At 46.8% G+C, this 22,205-nt stretch overlaps 1 protein-coding gene across 1 annotated transcript; it reads right to left on the minus strand.

Moving 5' to 3' along the window:
• On the minus strand, positions 1–20,215 carry SSPN (sarcospan). The gene is made up of 4 exons (XM_027693579.1): positions 20,108–20,215; positions 19,725–20,077; positions 8,262–8,348; positions 1–3,352 (listed from the first exon to the last, which is right to left on the minus strand). Exons 2-4 carry the CDS (start codon positions 20,043–20,045, stop codon positions 2,984–2,986), a joined length of 777 nt encoding a protein of 258 aa, XP_027549380.1. The 5' UTR covers positions 20,046–20,077; positions 20,108–20,215; the 3' UTR covers positions 1–2,983.
• Between the last annotated feature and the right edge of the window lie 1,990 nt (positions 20,216–22,205).

The raw sequence follows: 22,205 nt of genomic DNA on the forward strand, positions 1-22,205 counted from the left end.
TTTGCTAGATCAAAATGCCCCACATTTATTCATTAAGCATATAAAACACCAACAGAATACATGATGAATATTGCTTTCTTCCAGAGCAAAGGGTTAAGTTGCGTCGTGCTGATTAGTGAACCCACGGAGGGAGTGCTGATATGGAGGTGCACAGATTGTTAAGTGGAGCAGCCTCTGTTATCCACATCTCCCTTCTCTCCCCCATCCACCCGCTGAAGGCATTTGCAGTGGCTCTGGGATCATCCCCTCGGTGTCTCCCATGCCCCAGAGCAGTCCCAGCAAATTTAAGCCCAGAGGTGAGCAGGCAAAGATCAGGAAATGCGAGCCCAGCCTCTCTGGGAACCCAGCACCTGGGAGGTGGTGGGAGACAGGGAGTGAAAACGTGGGTGAGACAGAGGTCAAAGGATTAAGGGGACAAAAGGCCGGCTCTGGTGGAAATGCCGCTGGGCCAGGGCTGACCAGCCGTCTGCCACAACAGCTCGGGCTGCCAGCCTGCGCTGAGCACAGCCTCAGCTACAGTGCTGCACACCAAGCTGTGTTGTGAACATAAGGCACGTTTGGGATGGGCAGGGTGGGAAGCACGCCCTGCTCTGCCAGCAGAGCCTTCCTCTTGCTTTGCCAGCTGCCGGGGCACAGTGCACAGTGGTGAGGGGGGGGAGGGAGCCCCAAAGCTCAGCTGTCATTCAGCCTCCCTTTGATCCCTTTCTTGTTATCTTCTTTGGGATGAGAAGCACCCACATCTTTGGCTGGAGGGAGGGGCAGGTGCACCAAGGCTTGTGTAGGTGGGAAGAAGGTATATCCTCTGCCCTACACTTCCACAGAGAGCACGGCTGGAGTCGTGTGAGGGATGGAGGACAAACCAACACCCGAGTACAATCAGCAGGTGAGAGCCTGCCCTATGTACCCATCTCATAATGGAGGTTGGTCCTGGCACAGGTCCACAAGGGCTGTGCTGGCAGCACGTCCCACCAGAGCTGTGGTAGATGGGCTTGTTCCTGTGATATCCCACATGGATAACCCCACTGATGCTGGCACACGAGTCTTGCATCACCAACCTGCCTGCAGGCTCCACTGCTTGCCCTGAGCATGCCTGGGAGCCAGGCTGAGGACTTCAGATGGGTGGTGATGTGCAGGCATCCTTGCAAACGTGTCCTGCAGTCAGGCTTATGAGTGATTGTTACTTTTAGGTGCATAAAAAAAGGCCATTTGGAAGCTGATCTCAAAAACCTTCATCTTCTGAAGCTCCTGGCTTTAAGGCTCAGCAGAGAGCACCTTGGTGATGCTGTGTCTACTCTGGAAGCACTTTCCACGACAAAAACTAGAGCCCACACACCCAACAGCGTTCCAGGTGAGACTTTACGCTGTGATCTTCTGCCCCTGGAGGTATGCTGGTCTATCCCTGGGATGATGTGTGATCACCTTATGGAAGAGAGTTTTTGTGTAGGATTAGAGCTCCTTAGACAACTAGGGTTTGCCAGACAACTGGGTTTTCGACTTCCTGATGGCTATTTTTGCTGCAGAAACAGAAAGTTTTTTTCTCCTTTGAAGCCTTATATAATTTTCATTTTCTTCCTCCTTGCTAATGATTATGGCACAGTTTTTCTGGCATGTGATTGCTCCACCCCACCTCAGAGACACCCTTGCTCTGGCCAGGGTTGGGAAATCCCTAATCATGGCAGGATGTGAGCACCAGCTGTCTTGCTCTTGCATGGATATATATCAGCAGGCAGTGCAAATGATGCCAGTTCGGAATTGCTCCTAAATTAGACGTCCATGCTGTGCAAGTGGAAATGACAGTTCAAGGGACAAACCAATATAGTCATCTTGGTATAAGGCTAATAAGATGTAAAGCACTTCTAGAGCTGCACTTTCAGAGTGAAAAAGCACTGTCTGAAGGTGCTTTGTTTTTCTGTAGTCATTAAGAAATCATTATTCTTTTGCCCTCATGATTATAGACGATGTCTCTGGGAGACTGGCAGTCTCTTCTTGCTTCCCTCCCTCCACCCCATTTTAAAAACATTCATTGTTGCAGGGATATGTGTCTCAGGGCTGTTGGCCCAACTCCACTGCTGGTGTGTAAGGGTGATTGTCTTCAGAGGAGTTACACCAAAAATGCATTTGGCCTTTTGTGCCTGGAGTATAATTGGTGGAACTGGCTAAAATCCGGGTTTGTGAACCTACCATTACAGCAAGGTCAATGTAATTTTCAACGTGATTAGTGATTTGGGGTCCTCCAATTTAGGAGTGCAACTCAAGGTTCCTTAAACTGATCTTTCCTCCCAAACTTCAGAAATCTGTCTGGGGTCTCAAGCAGGGCCCACCCAATCACCATTAGTCAATTCACCCATATTGTTGTTTATTAGTAACTGGGTTAGGTAACCTATAAAATTAGTCACTCTGAAAAGTCTTATGTATATTTTGTATGGCAGCCATCAATAAATTCACTTTCCTGTTGGTCTCAACCTGCATTTGAAGAGGTCTTGACCTCCCTTATTACATTTCCAAATGCTAAATTCCCATCACATTAGTGTGGATTACACCCGGAGCATCGAGATGTGATATATTCCCTAAGCATGATCAGCATGGTTACAATTAGGCAGTTTGGATCAGATCCTTATCTGGTGGAAATTGGTGTAGCTTCTCTGAAGGCAAGAGGGAAATGGACCCTATTTTGCAATGGCTATAGCCCTGCAGATGAGTTCCTAATGATTTTATCTATGGCTATTAAAGATCCTCTTTGGTGATTATTTGTACAGCTGCATCTTTAGGACTTCGTGACCTCAACATAATCTCACAAGAGACCTTTTTGCCAGAGCAGCCGTATGAAATGCTCTTAAAATGATTGAAAAATATATTCATTAAAACCGCGTGAAGGTTTTTCCTTGTCAGGAGCCTTACAAACACTCATCCATCCGCAGTGTCCATGATGGCAGCACACTGACATCTCCCGTTCCCTGGTCACAACCCCCAGCCAGCCCAGACCCTACACTTGCTGCTTCTGGCCTTCAGCAGCAGCAGTCAAAGGGTGGAACCGAACGCCCACGTAGAAGACCTGGTATCTGTGTTTCCACATCACGAAGCACGTCAGGAGGCACACCAGGGCTGCCACCAGGTTGAGGGCCATCTGCAGAAGCAGGTACAAGTTGAGCATGCTGGTGAGGCTACCACAGTCAGCTGCGTCCTGGTAGGTGAAGGTCCTACCCAGGGGATCCTCAGTATCCAGTTTGCACTGGCAGGACTCGAGGATGGTGTCGCAGGTAAATTTTGTCATCTGCAGATAGTGGTGTGCGGCAAAAGCCACCGCCAAAACACAGGCAACCAGCCCCAGGGCACTCAGGAGAAAATACGTCAGCTGAAAGAAAGGGAAAAACAAGATGAAAGCGCTTTTTCCAGCTGCACAGAGGCTGAGGGAATGCACAAGGAATGCATGCACATGTACTTTGCAGGGAATGCATGCATCCAGTGGACTATCTGGAAATTGGGTGCTTCAAGACAGCTTATGATGCCAGGTTCAGCAGGTCAACTCAAGAACTAGTAATTATGCCTTGTATATTTTATATGAGTATTGCCTCACAATTTTGAGGCCAAGAAATTGGTGTCTCTATATAGCCAGAAGCTGTAGAGAGAGAGGGAACAACTTCCTCTACTGTTGTACCTGCATTGATGAGACTCATAGTCATTAGCTGAGATAAATTAGTGCAGTTGTCTTGAAGCAGAGCTGAGCAGACTGAGGCTTGGGCTGACATCTTATCCCAGGCTGTGCTGAGCAGTAGGTGTTTCTGAAACTTTGCTCATGTGTTATGCCCGGCTCTGGGTTTGCATGCCCAAACAAATCTGATTTATACTTGCAAATCAGGCAAGCAAGGTGGCTCATCTCCCGCTCATGGCCCGGTGAAGGCAGCCAGCCTGCTTGCTTCCCAGGCCCTGCTGTGGAACAGGAATGCCAATCTCCACAGGAAAGTGCGTGCTATGCCCAACCTCCTTCCAAAAGTTGCCCCATAAACGTGGAGAAATCTTTCACAGGCGTGAAGGAGCAGCAAGCACCTTTCATTTCCCGTTGCTTCAGCGTGAGGAGGACAAGGGTCTGCTCGTGACCTCCACTGCTCCTTACAACTCTGGCAGCTTGAAAATAGGGTGGCTTTTACCAAGGGTAGCTCTGCAGAGTCCACCCCCACAAACACAAGGAAATTGGCAGCAACTCAGAGCTTTTGACACTCCAGGATGCACCTGAGAGTTTTGGATACCAGCACATATGGACTTCCCTTGCTTTTGATAGCTGGAACTGGCAGTTGCTGCACTGCATGCAAAGTATGTGTGAACGTATATTAAAATCATATTCTGTGTTGAGCCAAAATAGCGTTTTTGGTTCTGTTCAGCACTGTAAAAACATTTATTTTTCTTGGCGTCTTATCTGTCAGACACATGGCATGGTTGGGAATCTGTTATTTTAAACAGCAGCTTCTCTCTCCCTCTCTCTCTCTCTCTCTCTCTTAACCTCAATACCGCAAGCAAAATATCAATATAAAAGCATTTTTTATGACCTTGAAGCTCCATGTATGTCTTGATAAAATTCACACTCCTGGTGTATTTGTCTTATATCTACAGTGTGAATCAATCTTCTATTCAGTTGCCAGCTTGAAAAAAAAAATAGTATTTGGGCTTATTGCAGGTCCTGAAGCACTATATACATTTTTCTCCTCATATCACTGAATTCTTACAGAAAGATCTTAGTTTCCAAGACGTGGCTACTACTCAATCTAATGACTTCCCCTGCAGCCTTAAACCAAGGGCAGCTTCAAAATGAGGGTGGCTCTTATTAAATGCAATTACTCCACCCCTGCAGCTTTCAAGGCAAAGGTCCATGGGAAAGGTGAAGCCAGAAAATGAGGCCACCTCCTCATGTAAAGCTCACAGAAGATGGAGTGGTATTGACTGATGGAACCCCCTGCAAACAAAGATGTGGCAATTCATAAGCTGATGGCATTATTTTAAAAGATGGTGCAAATGTGTTTGTTGGGGAAAACAGAAAATGGGCAAACATGTCAGTTGTTCTGTGATGGAGAAGTCCTAGTGGGCTGGCTGGAAGTCTCTGGATTTGTCCCAGCAGAAGACAGAATCAGGCCTCCCTAATAAATGAGGTACTAAGCCAAGACTACACGATGTGCCTGATTCTCCTTTGGCAGGTATTTCATTTAGCTGCCAGCTTCTATCCAAAGTCAGGGCACAACAGCATGGAATCCACAGCCTAAGCCATGCTCCAGGTAGAGTCAGCGAGAGTCTGCCTGTTGTGTTCCTAAGAGGAAGGAAATCTCAGCATCCAAATGCACAGGCAGCTCTTACAGTAATCCTCAGAGGCAAACAGAGATGCGTGGGGGACACAGGGCAATTTCCAAATAGCTTATTATTCTCACAAGATGTTTGCAGAGGAATCTCTCTGTGAGCTGCTGAAAATGAACACATTTCCAAATATCAAAGGTGAAGCAAATGCAAACAGTGCCTGTGAGGAAGCACAAGACAGTGAGTGCTGAGATCCCATCAGCAGATTAATCACATGCCAAACCTGGAGGCAACTTCAACATCACAAATACTACTGAGTGGTGGGCTCTGCCCAGGAACCAGAACTTGCCACTGGAAAACTGGTTTTCAAGAGCCTCAGAGAAACAGGCACTGTGATTGCTGCTTAAATAGAAGGAGAAAAGGGAAGCGGGGACAGACAGTGTATGATGAGGTCAGAGCATGGCAGCTCATCCTCCTTCAGGTTCCTCATATGAGGAAGAGACATTTTAGCAACATTTACTGGCAATAGTTTTGCTCCGTGGATAAAAGAAACAACTAATCTAAGATGGATCAAGTTCCTTATGGAAAAGGCTTCTCACAGTTATCAGAGGTGGAAGGAGGAGGTTTGCAGATGTGGATCAGGGGACTCCTTTTGAAGGTGGTAGTGGTGGCTGTGCAGGGAACAGGAACCGTGGTGTGTCACGGCATGGGCTGTGGGGCTGGGTGGGCAGGAGCAGAGGGTGTCACGCTACTGTGGCAGATGCTATGATGAGAATCACAGGCAGATATTAGCACACAGCCCGGGAAGTCCACAGGATGTGTCCAGATTTTCCTCTGTGAGCCTGCTGTCCCCCCTGAAGGGCAAATCCACCCTCCCTTTGGGGGGTCTCCCCTTTTCACAAGGTGCTGTGGGTACCCACAGCAGACTCAGGAAGGGACTTCTGCCGAAAGCAGATCTGACACCTCGTTCTTTTAACAGGATCCAGGGCTCATGCAGGTGAGAAATGAAAGAAGCAGCTGTCAAGAGGGAGGAAGGCACAGAGGACTGCACAGGTCTCCTCCTGTTTTCCACCCCAAGGGAGTCACTCACAGTGGCCATAGGGTCACCTTGAGGGTTGACTAAAGTCCCCAGTGTGTGTGATCCTCTTCCCCAGTGATCCTTGGGATTTCAGGGTGCTTATTGCACTCTAGGGAAGCCCAGCCAAGATTTCCTTGCAGGATGGTGCTTGGCAGCTGTATGCAGCTTTGGTGGGAACCAGCCACCAGTGTGAGGACCTGGGCTGAGTCCACAGAAGGACAGTCAGAGCAGATAGGGCTGAACTTGGTGCTGGATGAAGCATCAGGCCCCCAAGGAGGAGAGAACAACCCATTGAACAATTGACTTTGTCTCATGATTGTAATCTTACATCCTCAGCCTCATGGAGAAATAGCTGATGTTGGTTTTTAAGTTCAGAGACAGCTTTTAACTCACATTTGAAGATTTGAGAAGTGATACTGGAGATGTAGATGAGTCCTATGTGATCAAAACCCTGGAGGGGACTTTTAGCTCCTACCTTGTTAAAATACCTACATGCCCTGAAGCCAGAAGCCTTTTGTCCTCAGAGGCACTGTGGGAAACAGCTCCCAGAGGGGACATGGGACAGGAGAGGTGAACAGCCCGACAAATAAGGAGTTCTGTGGCATGCTGCAATAGGAGATGCTGGGAAGGGAGATTCTGGGGTGGCGGGTGCTATGGGGGGCTATTGATTGACCCAAAAGTCTTTCAAGAGAGATTTTCGCTCTAATTCTGCCAGGTCATGAGGAGTGGCCCACTTTTACATCACCTGGGGAGCAATTTAAAAACGTTTATTTTCTTACGAGGGTGAGCGATGGCTCACACTCCTCCCTGTCAGGGTGGGCGGTGTTGCTAAGGGTGGCAGAGACACCCGGGCTGCCCAGCCCGACGTGCCGTTCCCGAAACGAGGGATGACTCCCTTCCTGCCTGGATGCCAAGTTCAATTTAATGCCGCAGGGCAAGCAATAAAAAGCCTGGCGTGGCAGCTCCCGCCCAGTCCAGCAGCTCCCTGGGCAGCCGTAACACTCAGCTTGGGGGTGTAAAGGTGACGGGGCGAGAACGCAAAGGCAGTCAAAGGGCAGAAACAATTGTTCTTCTTCTCTCTTTCTTTATGTAAGTATGGGAGAAGCTTGAGAAAGTCACAAAAGACACACCGGTGCCTAATTTGTAAGGGAGGATGAGTGCCAGGATTGGAAAAGCTGCTCCTTGCATTTTGTTTCCTTCTGCCTTTCTCGGCTAATAATCACCGTTATTTTGTGCTGCTTGTGTGGGTATTTTTCTCAGTTATTATGTGTCTGCAAAATATTAAGAGCCTTGAAAATTACAATAATAAGGAAAAATAGTCCAGAAAAAATGGCGTTAAAAACAAGCATTCTCAGCCTTGCTCTTCTAGTCGCTTACCAGTGTCAGCAAAGCAGTTTTGGAAGCAAAGGTGGGGTGTGGCGCACAGTTTCTGCACCTCTCTTGCAATGCTTAGATGGGAATTTGCTTTGTGGGAGAATGCATGTCCCCGTGCTTTCCTAGTACTCTCCCATTAAAAATTAAAACTTGATTTAAGTGGATGCATATTATGCCACTCTACTTCTTACTCTGCTCACTATCTTTACTTAATCTACTTAAATTCTCAATCTTTCACTGAACACTTTCCAGATTATTCCAGTTCTGTGAATCCGAATTTCCTTGAAATTCCTAAAAATGGCAAATAACATAGTATCTTGTTCTGATTTAAAATGTTTTTTATTAGAGTTTCCCCTTTATAGGCTACAGTTTCTTCCCTGACTACCTGGAAAGTAACAGAAAACCATTCTTGCATTTCAGGTGCATTCTCACTTTGTTTCCTGTGGTCTTAAAAATATCCCCTGCACCAACTGCTCTGATCATATTTAATGACATAAGAAACAAAAAAAGTGTTCAGAAGAAGTCAGGGTACCTTTACTGTGAACTGCACACACGTCTTCTCATCAGGTTGGTACGAAATACAAAGCATAACAAATCCCACTAGGGACACCAGACAGACCTACAAGGGAAAAGATATAAAATGTGTCAAGGTTAAAAAAAACCAAAAAACCTACAAAACACAAAAATACTTTTTTTTTTTTTCCCCGAGCCAAAACACCTTTCTGTGTAGCAAGGCCATAACTCAAGAAGCAGCATGGAAGCAAAGTCATCAAAGACAAAGCCCAGCAATAGCCTCTAGGATGTTTGTCGAGTTTTTGTCTGTACAACTAACTATCAAAAAAGAGCAAAAGGCTTATGAAGGCTTGCAAGCCCAAAGAGCACCTCCCTATGTACCTCTGGGTGCTGACAGGGTTTTAATGTCACCAGTGCAAGTTGTAAATCACTAACCAAAGCTGCTGCTGGATATGAGGCAGCAGAGTTTATAGCAGAGGTTTTCACCCTCTACTAGAGTGGACACCTTACTTACAAGACATCTATCTCCCCTGCAATCTGAAACCGTGTTTTAGCCCCGTGGCAGTAATTGCTGAAGGTTAACAGTAATGGAAAAGTATTTATGCACTTTATTATTCATTTAGCTGTCTTTGTTATTAATTCTGGATTTATTTGCAGGAGCAGATTCTCCCGGGTAGGCATTTTCCAGCCAGGTAAGGAGGGAAGATCCTGCTCTGAGGAGCTACCCCAATAAATATGATTTGCTTAAAACTGGGGGGACACACAGTACCGTCACTGTTCTAAGCACTCCAGTCAAGTGGCCTGAGCTTTAGGTTGGATATTAGAAAGAGGTTCTTTCCCCAGAGGGTGATTGGACACTGAACAGGCTCCTCAGGGCAGTGGTCACAGCACCAAGGCTGCCAGAGCTCCAGGAGTGTTTGGACAGTGCTCTCAGGCCATGGTGTGACTCTTGGGGATGGGCCTGTGCAGGGCAAAGGGTTGGACTCAATCCTTGTGGGGCCCTCAGCAGATTCTGTGATTCTGTGATATTAGGAGTATCTTGGTTATAAATGCTATTAAATTCTCAGTGACTACACCAAGATTCTATATTTTTCTATCCCCTTCATTTTACTGTGGGAGTTTGGAAGACTCTACTAGTTTGAGACTTTCTGCTTTCCTCCCAGAGCAATGGGATTTGCCCTCTTGGGCCAGACCCAGGTGGGGCTATGCCATGGACTGCAGGGCTCTGTCCCATCCCCATCCCCACCTGCTCACTGCATGTGCTGTGCACTTCCAGATTCCCAACCCCATAGGGAACTGCTTGACCTGCAGTGAAAAACGTACAGCTGTCCTTTTAGACAGCAACAGCTAAACACATCCCTTTCATGATCTGATGTGCAAAATACCGAACTTTTGGTGCCTGGATTGCTGGTGTAAGCCCAAAACAGCAACCCTGCAAAGGAAGAGTAACTCTCAACACACAGAGAGCTGTTCCCACAAGAACCTGTGTGATTAATAACACTTTTCCCCATAAAGTTTTATTTCATGTCATTTCAGTAGGACATGAATAGGAAGTATTGCCCGAGAACATTTCTAAAGAAAGCATCAGTATTATTTACTCCTTTCCATGTCATGTGTATTTATATTCTGGTCCTGTGACTTACACACTGCCTCCAATTTATTTGTTTCTTTCTTTTTATTGTTGACAGCCATGGCTGACAGGGTTGTCGGGGGAAAAAACAACCTTTCTTGTCAAAGGTCCCTCAGTGCTGTTTTTTTTTTTTGCCCTGTAGTGGTTCTATCTGACTCAACCATGTTTTATTTCTCAGGATTAATTGCCTATGTCCTTGGTCCTTTGCACTGTATATTAATCTTTTAATTCAATTAACATGCCCATAACACTTAAATCTTAAGGAAATCGTATCTCTAGTAGTATCCAAATGATAAACTCCCCCAGTGGCAGTAGTGGCTGAAGGAAAGAACCTGCAGCAAGAACTAAAATAAATAATGCTTAAATACACTCACTTAACGTCACATCCCCCAAACGCACGAGAAATCAAAGGGGCTTCTCGCGTCAAAGCTGGGCCTAAGCATTTTCAGGACCTGGTGCTGAAGGATCTTGTTATGAGCAATAAATCAAATTTGCTTTGCTTCAGCCACACTAGTGGGCATTTACACTTGTATGGACTGAGGGCCAGATTTGCCTCCAGGTTACTCCCGTGAGGCATCATGGGACTGTTCCCACTCCCTCACTCCCGTTCCTGTTAAAGCACAGACAGCCGACAGAGCTGCACTTATTTCCGAGGGCACAGTCAGATACCAGTGATGGAATTTTCTCTCTGCCACCAAATGCCTCGTACAACTTTTGCAAAACCCCTGCCAGCTTCCAGTGTGGCAGGATCAGACCTCCCTATTCAGAGAGCTTCCCATACAAAAGGCCATCGTTTAAAAGGATTTCCATTCCCGCATGTGCTTTCTAAAGTTCCTCTGGGATTTAAATAACATACTCAGGGATACTTGAAGAGGCACATTTGTAGAGAGGTATTTATAAAAGATTACACTGGGTCAGGATTCTGGCAAGTCTTGGCCAGGATATTTCAGAAGGCTTAAGTATTCCTTTTATAACAATATAGCAATATTTTTTTTAAACCATAGATGCATATTTTTTATAAGTGGTGGTAAAAAATAACGTTGCTGAGAATTATGACTCACATATGTTTTACATTTCAGTTCTTTAAAGGCAAATTCGTTCCTTGGAGGAAACCAAAGTATGGAACATTTATATAGGAAACAGCTTTGTGCTTCTATTTTATACATTATTAATAGATCAGTTTTGAATTATACCTGTGAAGTGCAACAGAATAACTATAAAAATCCTCCTGGTAAATATTTTTTAGGACCTGCTAAGTGACTAAAACAGCTTCAGGCATGTTACAATGCTGTTGATGCTGATTGCTAAGTAGCATTAGGTAATCCTGCATCCTAGTCCTTCAATAGGCACTGCAATATCCCAGTGTGGAGCAAACTTTTCCTATGCCTTATTGACTAAGCACACAACACAAAACGCAATTGAACTTGTTTTAGCACGTGCTTGCCACCAATCGATGTGCATTTGTTACACAGATAAAATGGATTCTGTGAGACCTGCGGGATGGGCAGTTAATTAGATCAGCTCTGGCAAACTCTTATCTAGAAATCTGGAAATCTGCATTTCTATGCTGAGAGAATTTCGACTCAGGTTTATTTCAAGATCCTGTTTCAAAATTTCCATATGGGCTAACACACCCTTTGCTGAATGGGTAGTGATGGGAAAGGTTATCCAAGGAAAGAATTTAATTTTAGGGAAGTGCTGTCTAGAAAAAGATCCAAATGTGATACAGAAGTATTTAGGAAAGGTAAGGACTTAATTTTGCTTAAGGCATACCCTGTGAAATCCCCCAGGTCACAACCCAGGGAAAACAGCTATTTACTAGTGCTGGCTGAAAAATTGAAAAGTTTATGCTGTACAAAATTTTTAATACTATTTCTTTTTTTGTGGGAAGCAGTAGATATTCCTTCCATTGGGCAGGAATACCTCAGGGCTCAAAAGTGACTTAAGAATGTTTGATTTTTAGCCCACGATCAAAACAGAGTTAGAAATTTTCCAGGTTGCTCCCTCCCCAAAGAGGGCAAGAGCCTGTTGTCATGAGAACTGAATCGAGTTCCCGTAGATTTCATCAGGAATGGGATCAGATTTAGGAGTGAGACCCAGTGGATTTACCTGGGAGGATCCCTGCTCACTCACATCTGGTCCTGCAAGGACTGAGCACAAGGTGTATGAGCAGCACAGGACTCCATGTGGCAGTGATGAAGATGGTTGTGTATGGTGTGTATTTGGGGGAAATGGGAACATGTAGGGCACAAATTTCCGCTGTGGTTTGCATTCATTATCTTTGCACAGCGACATATTAACGTGGTTTGCTTTTATTCCAACAGATTTCAAAACCACAGATTGCTCTAATCTGTCTCCATCTCTCCCTTATACGCTTGTGAAACTAGTTTTCCTTTTGTTATTGCTACAGATTTAGCCCAAATGTAGAATAAGTGGTTTTCTGTAGCAAAGTAACTCCTATCCAGAGCACCTTGAAAACCTTGGCACGTGAGGCTGGTAAAGCCAGAGAGCTGGAAACATCCACGAAGAAATGAAGGAAGGAGGCAAAAACCTGCTTCAAAGGAGCATCTTGGGTCTAAGCCACATCACAAGACAGATGCTGCAAACACTCAAAAGGACACAGTATAGCTCATCTGCTCTTTATATGGGGGCTTGTTAGCAAGAACTCCTGGAGCAACCTTCAGGGACAGAAAGCAGACCTGCTGGAGGACAATGCAAATATACACAGTGCAAAGCCACACAGCATCACTGAGACCCGCAGGGGGACTCCTCTTGTTTAATAAAAATGCAAACTCAAACTTCAGGGGGAAAACTGCTGTTAGTAGAATCAGGAAAAAGTTTCCATTATGGACAAGTTATTTTATAGTTGCTCACTTCAAGACACTGGGGATTTTTCTGTTTGTAGGGATCAGGGTAAAGAATGATCTCTTGAAGGTGTCTCTGAAGTCTCTGGCTCACCCTCAGAGGTGATACTTGGCTTGAAGGCTCACCCACTTTATCAGATATGGCAAAGCTTAGCTCCCATCTACACCCTGGGAGAAGCCACATTATCCACCGAATCTAACGCTCCCACTGGACACAGCTTTGATGCAAGAAAAAACATGTCAGTGTTGGCTTTGTAATTATAAACCTGGATCACCTCTGGTGTCAGGCATCTGTACAGGCCGTTGCAGACAGCAGCACTGGAGTTCAGTCACTTTATGAGGTTTGAGGAAGCTGTGAGGAAACTGAGATGTCAGTGGTGCTGTAGGCAGCTTTCACTGCCAGCTTTGATCAGCCTCAGGTCAGCCTGGGTCTCACTACCACATGTAAAAGAAGCCAGTCTGCCACACTGAGGTATTGTGCCTTAATGGGGTTTTTTTCCCCTTATAGACTTCATGTTAAATTTAGAGACAGTCTAGTTGCATATAAATTACTTCTAGAAAAAGTAGCTGTTATAATAAGGAAAAACATGTATATTGTGGTTGCAGGCAAAGGCCATCATCATCTAGGAAATCATTCTCTTAACAGCCATAAAATCCACAATAACTGTCCATCCCTGCCCCGCCTACAGAATAAAATAATGATGTCTTTACTACAGGTCCCTTCAAGCCATGCAATAACACACCGAGGCAGATGCAGAACTTTCTTTTAAATCCTGTAAAGTCATCAAAACCCTGCAAGAACGTTCATAATCAAATGGAATCATATTTTCCCATGATTATCTTTGCTGTTTGGGTCAGTTGCTCAGCGGTGAGAACAGCTCATCACTTGTGCTAAGGCAAGATTGAATTCCCATAGCAAAGGCTACGATGGCTTACACAGCCAGGAGCTGCAGCTCCAGTCCATTACTGCTGCTGGATCAGAAATGCAGTCCTGGGTGAACAAATGCCCGAGGGGACAAAAAGATAAAATAAAATCAGGCGTTCCCAGAGCCAGCAGTGATGTTCAGCCTGAGAAGTGCAGCATGGCTGGGAGCACTACTTGGGCACCACTCGTGGTGTGAGGTGTGTCCGTGGCTGGGAAGCGATGGAAAGCCACTATCTCCATAGTCATGAGGCTACCCAGGCTGAGGAAGACTGTTTGGTTCCCCCCCTCCAAATTTTACCTAGGCTTTTGGCACATTTTGCTCATTGCTAGATTCTGTAATCCAGCCAGGAATTCTGATTTCCACCCTCTTTTCCCTTGAGTCTGCAGCCAGACCAGAGGCCAAACCACAGAGGTGCCCAGGATTAGACAAGCCCTTGGCCAGGTATCACACAGACCTCAGGTATGCAGTAACCTTCTCAAGCCATTCTTTCAGAACATTAAAACATTTTTTTCTCCCATCAAAGTTTTCCACTCTATGCCTGGTCAAAACAAAAGTATGGATTTGAGTTAACCAATGCATAATTCCTTTTAGAAGACGGTGAGATTTAAAGGTAGAGGGCTCTGAAGAATACAGCTCTGGTGTTACACATATATATAGCTCTAAACAAGCACTGGGAACCTCACCATTGCATATTTTGGGCCGCATACCTCATTGGATACCGTCCAGAGTTTCATATGCTTTGGAGAAGGTTCAATTAAATACCTAAACTTGCAGGCTTTTCCCTCAAACCTTTGATGTTTGCCCATGGCTAATTGAAGCTAGCCTGTATAAAAAAATGGATGCCTGAATGACTGTAATTTCCACTACCTGCTTTGATGGCACCAGGTTTTAAGTGTCACTTTTTATTAAAAATCGGTTTCCCTAATAACAAGCAAAAGTTAAAAATCCAGCAAGGCTGTGTAGGGAGTAAAGCCTCACTGAAAGCCACCTCCACAATTGTCAAAAGCAACAACAAAAAAAACTCAGCAAGGGGCCGGGGTTAACAAGAAAGTGTCTCTCTCCTTTCAGGCTTTAAAAGAGAACACATTTCAGGGTGGCTTAAAGAGTCAGTCATCCCCCATATCAGTATGGAAAGTGATCAGTTGCCTCTTGCTCTAGCTGGGGATGCTTCCCAATTATTGACAGGCACAGCAAATCCCTTCTGCCCCAGAGGAGCACAGGTCTTCCCAACCCCAGCTAATCATCAGGACACATTTACCCCAATTTCTAACTTAGATCACTTTATAGCACAGTATTATCCTTTTTTTAACCCAGGTCCCTCTATGCAATGCTTCATCCATTCAGCATCTATCTCACAACCACATTCTCAAGGCTTCACACTTAGACACATCATTGTACCCACATGCAGGATGAAAATCCCAGCTCCTGGTTTCTCCCTGTTACCATCCTCTACCATTTCAAAGTTCAAATACCTTGCACCATTCCCTGATCCAACCATGTAATGCGCTCTCTCGCTCTCTCTCTCTTTCCTTATCTCCTGCAAACTGTCTCTCACAACTGGATTTTCCAGCCATCATGGGATCTTCATCTCACCCATCCTTGTCTGTGAGTTTCTCAAAGCAAAGAATTTGCTTCCTTTGCTGAAGGTTTTGCCTTCAAGTCTTTTTAAAGGCTCTTCAAAAGAAATTATAATAACTTACAGAGACATAAACATTTCTGACTCCGGGTTAATGAAGATTGATTAAATTGCTTTTTCAGTTAAAAGTCTGCCTGCCTTTTGCACCGCAAAGCAAAGCACCACATCAGCCTTACTCCAGCAGGACAGGGAAGCCAATGCTTGAATGCTGATCCCAAAAGGCAACAAGCCACGTCCACCCCTGGAGTAAAGTTTAGGGCCCTTCTGGGCTGAGGAAACACTTGGAGAGATGGAGAAGGGCCAGAGCAGGGAGAAGCATCAACCTCCTGGGCTGGGGGCTCAGCCCATGGTAGACCTTTTGAGATGCTTTTTGCAACAAAATCAGTGACAGCTTGAGCCACAGTTGATACCTTGAGCTACTTGAGGAACAAGTTTTTTTATATGTTTTTAAAAGTCCCAATTATATGAACATCTATACATACCAATATATATGTATTTAAAATAACTTTCTGACAGAAAGAATAAACACCCTGGATAATCATCTCTGATGAGCACTTCTGTAACTTTCTTAACTGCCTGAGTCTGTAAAACAGGGCTGCAAGGGATCTTGCCTGTGAAAACTCTGATACTCTCCACTTTTGATCACAGTGGAAATAATCTAAGAGCAGATTTTTCAAGGAGAAATACATCTTCTTCTGGGTGTCAAAAGGCCACAAGCTAATGAAAAAGAATGAGAAGGATACCATTAATATCTACTGTTTCTGCAACACTTTCCATCCCAGGATCTCAAAGCAAGGGGTGACGGATGGCCACTATTAACCCCACTTTGCAGGGGAAATAACAAAGTCTCAGCAAGGTTAAGTAACTTGCCCAAAGCTACGCAGCAAGTCAGTGGCAAGACACAGGGAAAAAAAAATAAAGCCCTGCACTCATGGGTGGAGTTGTGAAGAGTTTGTCCAAGCTCCTGCAATACAGCAAGAAGGAAGAGACTGCCAGGGTGGTCCAGCCTGCAGTTTTGGGGTCAGGACAGTCTCATGGAGGAGCCAGGCAACTGCTTCAGACCTGGGCACCTTCATTGTAAATGGCTACAGGCAGGTGAAACAAATGCCACCCTCACTGTTCTTAGTTGCATTTATTTGCCTGTCCCCAGCAATGGGGCGGAGGTGTTTTACAGGGAACAGGCTGTTGAAGCAGAAGTGGTAAATCATGTAGGCTCTGTGGTTTTTCTGTCCATAAACCTCTCCTTTGGTTTCTGGCTAATGCTCCACAGATTATGGACTAAACTAGTGGATCTTAACTGGGTTTCAGGGTGAAATGCCTCTGATGCAATGCAAGCTGCATCCTTTCCTTCTGCAGGAGCTCAGGAGGTGCCAGATGCCCCTTGGAACCCTCTTGGACTCCCTGTCAGCAGATCCCTGGCCACATTAACTGGTGAATCCAATCCCTGTCCTGTGCTATCCTCACAAACTGAGACAGTCAGATTTGGAACCCATTTAATTCATGCTGCCTTGCCTGGTTTTCCTCGGTAGCATTTTACTCTGGCTGCTTTGCTAAATAAAGTTCCTTTTCATTCATGGTAATGCACTAAAGCACTTGATTTTCAGCAAGGAATAGTGTCACCATTTTGCCACTAATAAAGAAGAAAAAAAATAGCTTTCAATCAATCAGGGTCTATTTAACACATTAGCAATTTTCCTTCATTTTTCTGTCATCCTGCATTAACAGACGCGGGGTCAAATCCCGCCCTGGTGTAATTCCAAAGGAGTAACACTAGGAATGAGCTTCACCCATTATCTCTAATGTTGCTAAAAAGGTCTCAATAATAGATTTTTTAAGTTCTTGATTCTGAATACTAATCAAGTCCTTTAAAAAGAGCACTTGAGTGGGATGCTACTAAAACAAATATGCTCTGGTATTTTACACCACATCGTTCTGCTCTGCTGCTCATTTCTGGGTGAATATGCAAGCTCTGGGAAGTCACTTTCTGCCATGAGGTTTGATACCAAGCAGCACATGGATCATCTATCCCTACCTATATTCCCTCCATGCAGCCCCAGAGGCAGCCCATAGGACATCCAGCCACACGTAGGTCCCCAGCCAAGGGTCCTCCTTCTCAGACCAGTTTCCACCAGTTCTCCAGAAGCTGGTCCTCATCACACACCCCATCACAGCTCACCAGCAGCACCCTGTGACCCACACAGCCAGAAACTCCAGCTCAGCAGCTCCTGGCCATCTCCATCCAATGTCCCAGTGGGCACCGAGTACCTCCAAGACATCACAGCACAGGAACAAAGTAAATGCAGCACCATGTCCTGCCTTTTGCCCCTCAGAGATGTGCTTTGCTCTGCAGCCGTGATGCCTCGGCCACGGCCAGCGCTTCACACGGGATCTCTTGCTGGGGCTGCACCACCACCTCATCCTCTCCTTTCTAGCACCAAGTTTCCCTTTTACCCCCCTCTTTCCCTTCTGCTTCGGGCTGAGGGTACAGGAGAGCAGTGTGGTTGCCCAGGAGCTGTCTGGCCACGTGCCCCCGGCAGTCAGTCCCTGTCATCATCCTGAGGGTAAACAGGGGGGTACCAAGAGCCATTTTGAGCCAGGGAGGGATCAAACCATGCTCAAATGTGCTGGTGACTCACCATCACACCAGAGTCCCCAAGGTGAGAGTCACCATGTGACTCAAAGCGTAGGTTCAGTCACCCTTCCCCACAGGGCCCTGCCTGGGCACCCTGGAACACAAACCAAACAAAGCCCTGACCCCCACAGCCAGCACAGTCCCGGGAGATGAGTTCCCCCAGGGGTTATCCTGGCTGCCTGGTGAGTGCAAAACATCACCACCACAACTGAGAGCTGAGTTTTGCTTTGAGTTAGGGATTAGTTCAGGAACACACACGGTAAGTTCTGCCTGATTTTCAGAGGCAACTCTGAAAGCAACTGAGCTTTGCCTTGTGTGGGCATCTAAATATCACTGCTGGCAGCTGCTGCTAAGACCGAGAGGGGTTAGAGCTCTGTTTTCAGAAAGCACTGACTTTGGTGGGTTTCCAGGCCTCCCTGAGGGAGATCAGGCATATGTGGATGTCTCAGATTGATGCTGCTTGGGGCACTGATGACATTCACATGGGCCAGGGGCCACTTCCATGGCTTTTCTTGTATCCCTGGCTGTACACTAGTTCAGCCCAGCTCACTCTTTCCCCACCTTTTCCAGTGAAAAAGCTATTTCAAACCTAGGATACTACTAGTGCTGCCTGGAATAATCTGACCTCCAGAATCCCCAAAATAAACAAGAGGAATGAGCATGTCACATGTAGCTATTTTACCATTTGTATTCCCCCCTGGTTTGTAACTGTGAAAACCCCAGCAGGATCTTGGGGGACAGGCTCTTGCCCCACAAAACATCACTAAGCTCTCAGATGCCTCTTCAATCAGAAGAGAAATATGAAGAATGAGATGAGCAAGAGGAGCTCTTCCTTAGGGAGTTCAGGCCCTGCTCCTTCCACCCTCTGAGGGGTCACCCAGCAGGACTAATACAGCAAACCCCAATCAGTTCAGGTGATCAGGTAATCTCCAGCTAGCAAGGAATTAGATTCCCAGGAGATGCTCCCATAGCTGTTTAGCACTTCAAGGAATTTTAAGTACCTAAACATGAATTTATTTGCTGGGAATTCTTACAGTCTAACAACACCCAGAACTGTGCTAACACGTCAGGATATACTTTCAGGATATATTTTCCTGACCAGGGAAAAAACCTGCATGCTAAATTACACCCACAGCACATCCCAGGCTCATCACTACCACAACCCTGTCTCTCCACGGACAAAACCCACATGTCCCCGAGCACACCCAGCCATCAGGGTCACACCACATGTGGCCCACACCCCCCCTCCCCACCTGGGTGCAGTTCTGTCCCGCCCAGGGGGAAGAAGTCAGGAGCGGAGGGCAGGGAGGGGGTTAAATCCCGGCAGTTCTCCAGCACAGCACAGCGAGGAAGCTCAAGAGACAGCCATTCCTCTCCTCGCCCCAGCTGAAAGTTGCAAGTTACAAAGTTATGCTCTCACTCCCAAAACCTGATGGTTATGGTTTGGTGGGGAAAGAGGGAAGGCAGCGTAAGTAATCAACATTTTTTTTTCAGCATCACCAGGCAGGAGTTCATCGCAAAGCACAAGCTAATATATACATCTAGTCAAACAGCAACCCTGTATTTTATTTCAGGTCTGTTGGGTATTGCAGGGAAGAATACGAAAGATCGTGTTATTCTGCAGGAGCAGTTTCCTCGGGAAAGTACACCCAGACATTTAATCCCAGGAATATTTATAGTTAGCATAACTCAAATGGTGTTGTGCATGCAGTTGGTTAGTCTAAAGTGGAGCGTCATGCAGCTTGCATTAATGCTGGCAAAGGCACTTTATGGAGAAACAGACTTTATGCTTACAATTATCCCAGCCCAATATGGAGTGTCTCTGACTAGCAGAGAAGAGCTGATGCCTGCCATAAGGAAGCCCAGCACTGTTACAGAGGTGCCTAGTGCCAACTGCAACAAAGCAAACAGCAGCGGGAAACGGCAGCCACAACAAGTGTGGGATTCCTCCTCCTGGCCAGCTTTGGGATCCCCCTTGGCTTTCTTCTGCTTCTTCTTCTTCATCGCCGGCTCCTGCGTCTTGCTCGAGTTGGTGCTTTTCTCCCCTCCGGCTGCCTTCCCTGTCTGGTTACTCGGGGACGTGCCGTGCTGGGCTTTCTTCTCCTGCTTTCCCATGCCGAGGAACTTTAGGATCTCACGTGCGTGTGCGTGTGTGTGTGTGTGTGTGTGTGTGTGTGTGTGTGTGTGCGAGCGCGCCGATGGGGGGTGTGATTTTATTTTTTTTTTTGCCCCCCAAAGCTCCGCTTTGTGCTGGCTGAGTTGTTCCTGGTATTTGAATCAAGGAGGCTGAACAAATATGGAAAACATTTGGAGCAGATTGTCATAGCTTCGAAATGCCACATATAGCCCAGAGAAGGGGGGAATCGAGGGGGGTAGCGCACTGCCAACGTGCAGGCGCCGGGCTGGCTGTGCACACAGGGATAAGGATGGGAAGTGCCACGGCTACACAGGTGTGAGCACATATATGTGTGTGTGTGTGTGTGTGTGTGTGTGTGTGTGTGTGTGTGTGGAGGAGCTGGCCAGGCAAACAGCAGGCAGAAATTCCGCAGTGCCAGCTGATGAATAGGAGGGAAATCTGTCTCGCCAGGGAGCCGGGAGCAATCCAGTGCCTGTGCAGGGAGCAGGCAGGTAGGAGCTCATCACGCCATGGCTCCCCTGGGGATTGCTGGCAGGCAAAGCGTAACGGGGGGAGCCCACGCAGCACCGTGCACGTTTCGTGCACCCGCTGAATCAGATTAAATAGGTGCACCCCGGTGGGAGGGAGCTGACTGCCTGTGTGGAAAGTATGGAATTAACACAAATAAAAATTCAAATGGACGTCCTGGGGAGCCAAAAGGAATCCTGTGTCTTCCCAAAAGTTGCAAAAGCGCAGCTAGACATGTTTTATGATGAGAGCAGTGAGGAGTGGTGCTTCTGGGCAGGTAGTGGTGGAGTTTGGAGCTGAACATCCACTGAGCACTTTCCCAGGGCTGCAAGTTATCCATAACAGGGAGATTGTTTATGTTAGCTAAAAGACAGAGGGATGTCTTACTGTGGACATGTGGTCACTGCACTTTGTCCATATGTTGGCTCGCGCTGCTGTTTGGGGACAGCACACCAACAGAGCTCTTCTCTGTGGTGACCAGTGACAGAACACGAGGGAATGGCCTGAGATTGTGTCAGGGGAGGTTTAGCTTGGATACTGGGAAAAGGTTCTTACCCCAGAAGGTGGTTGGGCACTGAACAGGCTCCCCAGAGCAGTGGGCACAGCACCAAGGCTGACAGAGCTCAAGGAGTGTTTGCATGATACTCCTGGGCACACGGTGTGACTCTTGAAGGTGGTCCTATGCAGGGCCAGGAGTTGGACTCGATGATCTTTGTGGGTCCCTTCCAACTCAGCATATTCTGTGATTCTGTGACCTGAGGAAGTGGTGGGTTTTTTTTCCTGAAATACTCAAAAATCGTTCTGCAGCTGAATCCCGGACTGGGAGCCCTGGCAGAGCCTCTCAGATGCTGGTGGGGCTCCCTAGGGGCTCACCCATGGAGGTGCCAGCAGGACTGGGGTCTGCAGGGTTATACGTGGAACTCTGGATCTCTGAGAGGAGGGAGAAAGAAGAGGTGGGGGGTGAGCAGCCCCGTGCCGGGGGCTGTGTCAGCAGCCACGTGTTCAGCCGGTCCACGGTGTGTGAGCCCACTCAGGGGAAGCCTGTGGGAAGCGGGAGGCTGCTGTGGTGCCTCCACTGAGCTCACACCACAGGAATTACTCAAAAGCTTAGGGGTAAACAGGTGCTTAAATGCTCTGCTGGCCCGGGGCCGAGTGTGTACAGCCTGATGCATTGCCCTGCTTGGAGCCAGGAGCGGAGTAGGGGCCAGCAGAGCCCTGGAACTCCTCCTCCGTGCCAGCTCCATGTCCCCACTGTCACAGGGCTTGTGCTGCTGCCCCACCAACACCAATGTGAGCACCACGAATGGACCAGCCACCTCTGCCCCCACCATTTGGCTGTTTGGTTTGGGGTTTTTTTCCTTCCCATTGAAGCAGATGGCATTGGGAGGAGTGGGGCAGGTGGGAAGAAACGTCAGAGGTTGGGGAAATCACTACCAAAGGTGCCTTTGAATGCTGCAGGGTGGTTCAGCTGGGATCAACCAAAATGTTGAAGTACTCAGAGAGGTTCTTACACACGCTGAGGAAATCTTTCCTCTGACGTACTGGCAATGCCTTCTGAGAAACTGCTCTATTTCCAGCTCTTCATGGCATTTAACAGCAATGAACTGTGTCTTCTGTATTAATAAATTATG

The sequence above is a fragment of the Neopelma chrysocephalum genome, unplaced genomic scaffold (genome assembly GCF_003984885.1).
Source record: "Neopelma chrysocephalum unplaced genomic scaffold, ASM398488v2 Primary Assembly neopelma1_92, whole genome shotgun sequence".
In the NCBI taxonomy this organism is placed as follows: domain Eukaryota; kingdom Metazoa; phylum Chordata; class Aves; order Passeriformes; family Pipridae; genus Neopelma; species Neopelma chrysocephalum.